Source organism: Tupaia chinensis, unplaced genomic scaffold, assembly GCF_000334495.1.
Source record: "Tupaia chinensis unplaced genomic scaffold, TupChi_1.0 Scaffold000355_1, whole genome shotgun sequence".
Lineage (NCBI taxonomy): Eukaryota > Metazoa > Chordata > Mammalia > Scandentia > Tupaiidae > Tupaia > Tupaia belangeri.
The window spans coordinates 1,751,891-1,757,828 of NW_006159850.1; the positions used below are offsets into that span (position 1 = coordinate 1,751,891).

Consider the following 5,938-nt stretch of genomic DNA (forward strand, 5'->3'; position numbering starts at 1 on the left):
ATTCCTGCCGCAAACCAGAACCACCACCACCACCACCACCATCAGCAGCCCGCGCCAGCCCCGCAGCCCGCGCCACCCCCACCTGGCTGCATCGTGTGCACTTCCTGCGGGTGCAGTGGCAGCTGTGGCTCAAGCGGCCTGACTGTCAGCTACGCTAACTACTTCCAGCACCCGTTCTCTGGGCCATCGGTGTTTACCTTCCCCTTCCTGCCCTTCAGCCCCATGTGCAGCAATGGCTACGTCAGCGCCCAGCAGTACGGCGGTGGCTCCGCCTTCCCTGTCGGACACACCCCCTACAACAGCAGCGTCACCCCTGACCCGGTCCTGGGTGGCCCGTCCACGTTCGCGGTGCCACCCATGCAGAACTTCATGGCAGGGACAGCAGGAGTGTACCAAACCCAAGGCTTGGTTGGCAGTAGCAACGGCTCCAGCCACAAAAAGAGTGGCAATCTGTCTTGTTACAACTGTGGGGCTACCGGTCACCGCGCTCAGGACTGCAAACAGCCGTCCATGGACTTCAACCGGCAAGGTAAAGTCACACGACGGCCTGGCCTCAGGCCGCCCCACTTTCTGTTCATAGCAAAATACCGTCTTTTGGAATGTTCTTGAAAACGTGAACGGTAGGCTGTGAAGTCTCCGAAGGGGGAACTGTTGGTTCTGGGGACCGTCTTCGTGGTCTCAAGCCAGCCCTTACTCTGAAGGTGGGACCGTCTTCGTGGTCTCAGGCCAGCCCTTACTCTGAAGGTGGGACCGTCTTCGTGGTCTCAGGCTGGCCCTTACTCTGAAGGTGATGGACTGGCTGTGGACAGGGCGGCGGTGGGCCCTGCTGCCGCCGGTCGCATGCCCCGAGCGGCCGGGGGGGGGGGGGCCACGGCACGGGCGGGCCGCCGGTCGCATGCCCCGAGCGGCAGGTGCGCGTAGTCCATGCCACGGGCAGGCCCGGCCCGCGGCGCTGTGCTCCTGTCCCGCTCTGCCCCAGGCGGCTGTGGCAGTGCCGTGCCCTGGCGCCCTTGTGCCGCGCCCCTGCCTTCCGCATGTCGCTCTAGAAAGATTAGATCGGGGATTGAGAACGTTGGTCCCAGCCTTGTGACTGGTCACTGTGCAATCTTGACATGTCGCCTGGCCGCTGCTGACTTCCAGTAGCTTTGAGGTTGCCCTAGATCCGGACTCGCGGCCCCCGGACGTCATCAGACACAGGCACCTCTGGCCCAGCTCCTCTGAGGTTGGGTGGGGAAGCTGTGGGGCGGCAGGGTCTGAGCCTTTCTCGTGGCCACTTCTCTTCACGGGGCGGGGGCCCTGTCTCCTGCAGCATAGGGGACAGCTGGACCGGCCTCACCTGCCCTCTCCTGCGGTGTGCAGCCTGGTCCCCAGAAGCACAGAAGTGGGTTGGGACTCTTCTCCACCACTCTGTGCTTGCCTGGCTTAGAAACTTGTAAGCTCATGTCCATTTGGGGGTACTGGTGAAAGCAGGCAGCCCAGACGGAGATTCCAGACGGGGCTGCACGGATGGGGAAGGCCGGTTGGTGCGCAGGGTTCCACAGTGACGTGGATTTGATGTCTCTCTCCTTCCCTCTAGGTACTTTTAGGTTGAAATATGCCCCTCCAGCAGAGAGTCTGGACTCCACAGATTGATGCTTTTCTCTGGCGACAGAACATTAAGCCATGGAGACTAAGGAAAATCAAATACAAAACTGAGACGTCTAGTTGCTGTTGAGCTTAATATTTTTAATCCAAAGGTGCTTTACTTTACTAGACTGGATAGAAACCTAGCGTAGACGTGTTATCAGACTCGAATTTATTGCCAAAATCCTAGGCTGGAGCTTGATGTCAGGACTGCCTAGCGGATACCTCCAAGACTGGGGAGACAGGCACTCTGCACCCTCGAGTGCGGTGCGGAGACCTCCCTGAGGCTCCCGCCGAGCATTGTCGTTGGTCCTTCCAGGCTCACACGTGATTCCAGGGCAGCTACGCGTGATCATCGGAATCGAGAACTGAAGGCTGGAGTTCCTCCGTTAGACTCGGGACACCCCTGGGCTAGGGAAGATGTCGACTTGCTTTGTTCCGTTTTCTTCCTGAAGTGATTAGGCACTAATCTCTGGGATTTTTAAGGATTGCACTACCGAAGAATGTAACCTGATGTGGATCTCTGCAGTTCTGGGAGACACGCTCCTCTGATAAACCCGTCAGTGCAAGAGACTCAAACGAACCACATTTAAAGAGTCGGCACCAGCAGGCTGCTCGATGGAGCATGCCACAGGGGTCTTAGCACTTCCCGCCTCGTTCAGACACTCGTAGCGGTTTCAGGTTTTTCATTGTTTTCCTGCAAATAAATTTAAACTACATCGTAAAATAGAAATAGTTTACTCGCAACAACTTAATTTCTAAGGGTCCAAGTCCCAGAGAACCCATAGTCGTCAAAACTTTGAGAATCCTTTCCTTCCCAGCTGTTCAGGGGCTTTGAGTCCTGAGATCTTCCACCACAGACACTTGTAGCCAGGGCTGCGGCAGCGAGCTGGCTGCGGGAGGCTTCCAGTCCTTAGCGGTGTGTGCAAGGCTTTCTCGCGGGCTCCCCAGGACTCCAGCCCCAAGGCTTCCTACTAGTGGAGTCACAGTCGAGACAGACATTTCAACAATAATGCATTTCTATCACTTATGAGCAAAGATCTGGAATTTCCTCCCTCAGCTTCTGTATTCGGCTGTGTATTGATAGTTAATTCCGTTAAAAATTACCTGGAAAACTTCAGTAGAAGGTGGTAAGACTCTAAAAGAGGCCATACAGACAAGACAGAGCTGCAGGATCTGTAGACGTTTGCTTTTTTTTTTTTTTAGGGAAAAGTCCTCACTGATGTCTAAATTTCAACCCATTGGTATGAAAGTATTTTGGTCTGAAATTTAGGGACTTGAATATTCAAGGTTAAAGGGAATTTTCTGCTTAAATATTTAAAACACTAGAGCTTTCAATATTAAAATATTGATTGTTAAAAGTCTTGCCAGGGATTTTCCAGTTGAATATTTATTTACAAAAGAGAAAATGACAATATTCAGACCATTCTTAAAAATGGGACAATCAGCCTTGTGCAAAATTGGTATAAATCAAAAGATACCCTAGTTTGAGGCATTGTGATGTGAAGCTTCACGTTTTGAGATCAGTTTCCTGACCTTGTGGAAGCAAAAGCAGAAGGTTGGTGCATTTTAATGAAAGGCTTTGAGTAGAATGTGTTCGTTTTCCTTTAGTGGTTTTATTTCTATGCAACGCAGAATTGCCAGACCTCTGTCTTCTCCTCTCTTCATGGTACACAGTGTGGCATGCAGTTCCACGGTCTCGCGATGCTACTGCACAGCTGTAAGGGGACTGTTACATGGACCTCTTCCATAAGAAACACTACAAAATGTCAGAATATCAAGAACTGACACAATTTTGCCTTAAAGAGTACCGGACTGGAACTTGTATTATGTTAAAGGAAGACTTAAGAGTGTTCATTGCTGTTTACGATTTTCCTATCTCTGAAGGCCATCACAGAGGCCTGGGTATGTGCTGAAAGCCAAACTTTTCAATTTTTTGGTTTTTTTTTTTAAACAAAGAAATATTTTAAATAAATCCTATTTCAACACAGTGAAAACGCTGAAAACTGTCTCATAGCAAAAGAAAGAAGTCATATTTAAGTTTTTTTGTTTTAGTGGTCAGAGGGGAATGAAAGTGTCTGTTGTTACCCTTGTAATTATTTTGATAACTATTAGAGGTCAACCTTAAATATGACAAAAACTTAGAACAGAAACTTCGATTTGAAGCACGACATTCCAAGTTGAGGTTAGAAAGTGCTGTGCTGAAGTCGTTCTGGCTGTGTCCCAGTCATCAGGGGCCTTGGAAATCCCAGTTGTCTTGAGAGCACGTGAGCGGTGGGGTGTCTCCGGTGAGGCTGCTCGGAGTCCAGAATCGTGACAGAGCGACTGGACGCACAGGTGGAGACGGTTGAGCTGCCACTCCGGGAGATCTCAGTGAGTCCCGCACTTGGACTTGAGAACGTGTGCTGCAGTATTCTCTGATCAGTTTCTCTCCGAAAGCAACCAAAGTCAGTGAGCTTCCAGAGCATTTGGCGTTCCGACAGGAGACGTCGCCCCTGGTTAGAAACAACACACCGGCCCTCACGCTTAGTCATCTTCCTGAAATCGTGGTCCAGTCTCAGAATGCCCTGGCAGCCATGAGGGGGTGGCAGCGGCCATCCTACCCTGTGTGTGGTCTGCCGTATGTTAAAAATGGTTCTAACCCCATGTTTCTATCTCTACGAATGGGGAAAGTGGGATGTACAGATCAAAGTAGAATATAGTGTTGGGATAAAACAAATATTTACTCTTTTGTTTTATTTTTTAAGCAAAGCACTCACTTTTCTACCTTGCTTTCTAACTTTCACTTCGTGGTAATACCGAAGATTGGAAGATGTTTAATGTTAGGACTCTTCATTGCTAAAGAGCACTGAGGAAATGGGAGCTAGCACTTAAAAATAAAGACAAATGTTTTCTCTCGAACGCATATATGTGATTGGGTTTTAAAAACCAGCATTGTCTATCCTCTCCAAACGATCACAGGAATCAGCTTGTTAATATAGTAGTTAGTAAGTTCCGTATTTTAAGTCAGTAGAATTCTAGGTCGGATTGCAAGAAGTCCGCATAGTTTATATTACAGACTGCGGACCCAGGCCCCAGGCTCGGCGGAGTGGCCGCAACTGCCTAAATACCACCCAGCTGTACGCGGCCTCCACTCACCACCGCCTCACGCCGGCCGGTATCGCGGGAGGCGCTTGCTGACTGGGGGCTATGCTGTACCCGCTCGCTCCCTGCCACTTGTCACCCTTCTGGTTTTTATTTTCTACCTTGCTAGTTTTACATTCTAATAACATGCTGGAGTCTTAAAAGGCTGTAAGGGGAACCATCTCCCTGCTCAGTCGACCACCTGTCCAGGAGGGGCTCGTGGGGCCTGAGTGGGGTCGACAGGTTTCCAGAGTGCAGGCGGTTCCCAAAGAACGAGTTGGGGACAGTTCAAAAGCCGTGGTTTCGGAAGAGGCGGAATTGTTGAGAGGTCCCAAGGGTCTGGGTGCAAGGGAGCATCTTTAATCAACACTCGCAATATTCTAGAAAACCATATACTGTGCTGGTTGAGGCCAAAGGTCAATGTTACTACACTATTAACCGAAGGAGGGGCGCCACGGGTCGACACCCTCGACCCCACCTCCAGTGTGTTGTATTAGCCCTCATCACGTGTAAGTTCTTACATGCACAAAAACGGCAGGCTTCGGCACTGAAGCTGAGCCTTGTGTACTCAAGACTCCACAGCTTCTATTGGACATGTTTGCTTTTTAGGAATGAAGGAAAATTCTCCCATTTTTGAGCCATTCTTTTGTCAATTCTACAAAATTGCATGTAACTTTATAAATATTTTTAAAAGATATAGTTTTGTAAATATTTAATATTCTGCTAATTTGATTTTGAATTGTAAATGTCAAGTATTCTGTTTTTGGGGTTTTTATGTTTTATTATACTTTGTTAAAAAGGAAAAGTTGTACATTTTTAGAATGTTTTTATGAGTAAATTTAATGTACTGAAAATAAAAATTTTAAAAAAGGCTCAGTGTTTGACTTTAATAGGCCTGTTTCATGGAACATGAAGCACAGATATTTTTCAAATAGATCATAATTCTTGATCTCCACACTTGGGATTTAACCATTCCTACCTTTTTCTCAGATTTACAAAAAGGATACCTGGTCGTAAGTCCATTTTCTATCACAGTTCCCAGTTTAGGGGGAGAGAGTCCTTGCTAAGAAAAGAAATGTAAATTCTTGACTTTTGGGTTCAAGATGTCCCCGTCTACACTCCATGACAAAGCCAGCATTAATAGAGGCAGGTGCCGCAGGAAGCTGGTGTTGCTCGAGCGAGGGAGCACGCC

The 5,938-nt window shown here is 48.8% G+C and overlaps 1 protein-coding gene across 1 annotated transcript; it reads left to right on the top strand.

Annotated features, from left to right (window-relative positions):
• The first annotated feature begins 6 nt into the window (after positions 1-6).
• On the top strand, positions 7-5,207 carry LOC106735303 (zinc finger CCHC domain-containing protein 14-like). Its single transcript, XM_014589362.2, has 2 exons — positions 7-529; positions 1,577-5,207. Exons 1-2 carry the CDS (start codon positions 223-225, stop codon positions 1,630-1,632), a joined length of 363 nt encoding a protein of 120 aa, XP_014444848.1. The 5' UTR covers positions 7-222; the 3' UTR covers positions 1,633-5,207.
• The last annotated feature ends 731 nt before the right edge of the window (positions 5,208-5,938 follow it).

Coding starts and splice junctions, on each gene's coding strand:
- LOC106735303 (XM_014589362.2), top strand. CDS start 223: ATGTGCAGCAATGGCTACGTCAGCGCCCAGCAGTACGGCGGTGGCTCC. Junction 530..1,576: donor CATGGACTTCAACCGGCAAG/GTAAAGTCACAC, acceptor CCTTCCCTCTAG/GTACTTTTAGGTTGAAATAT.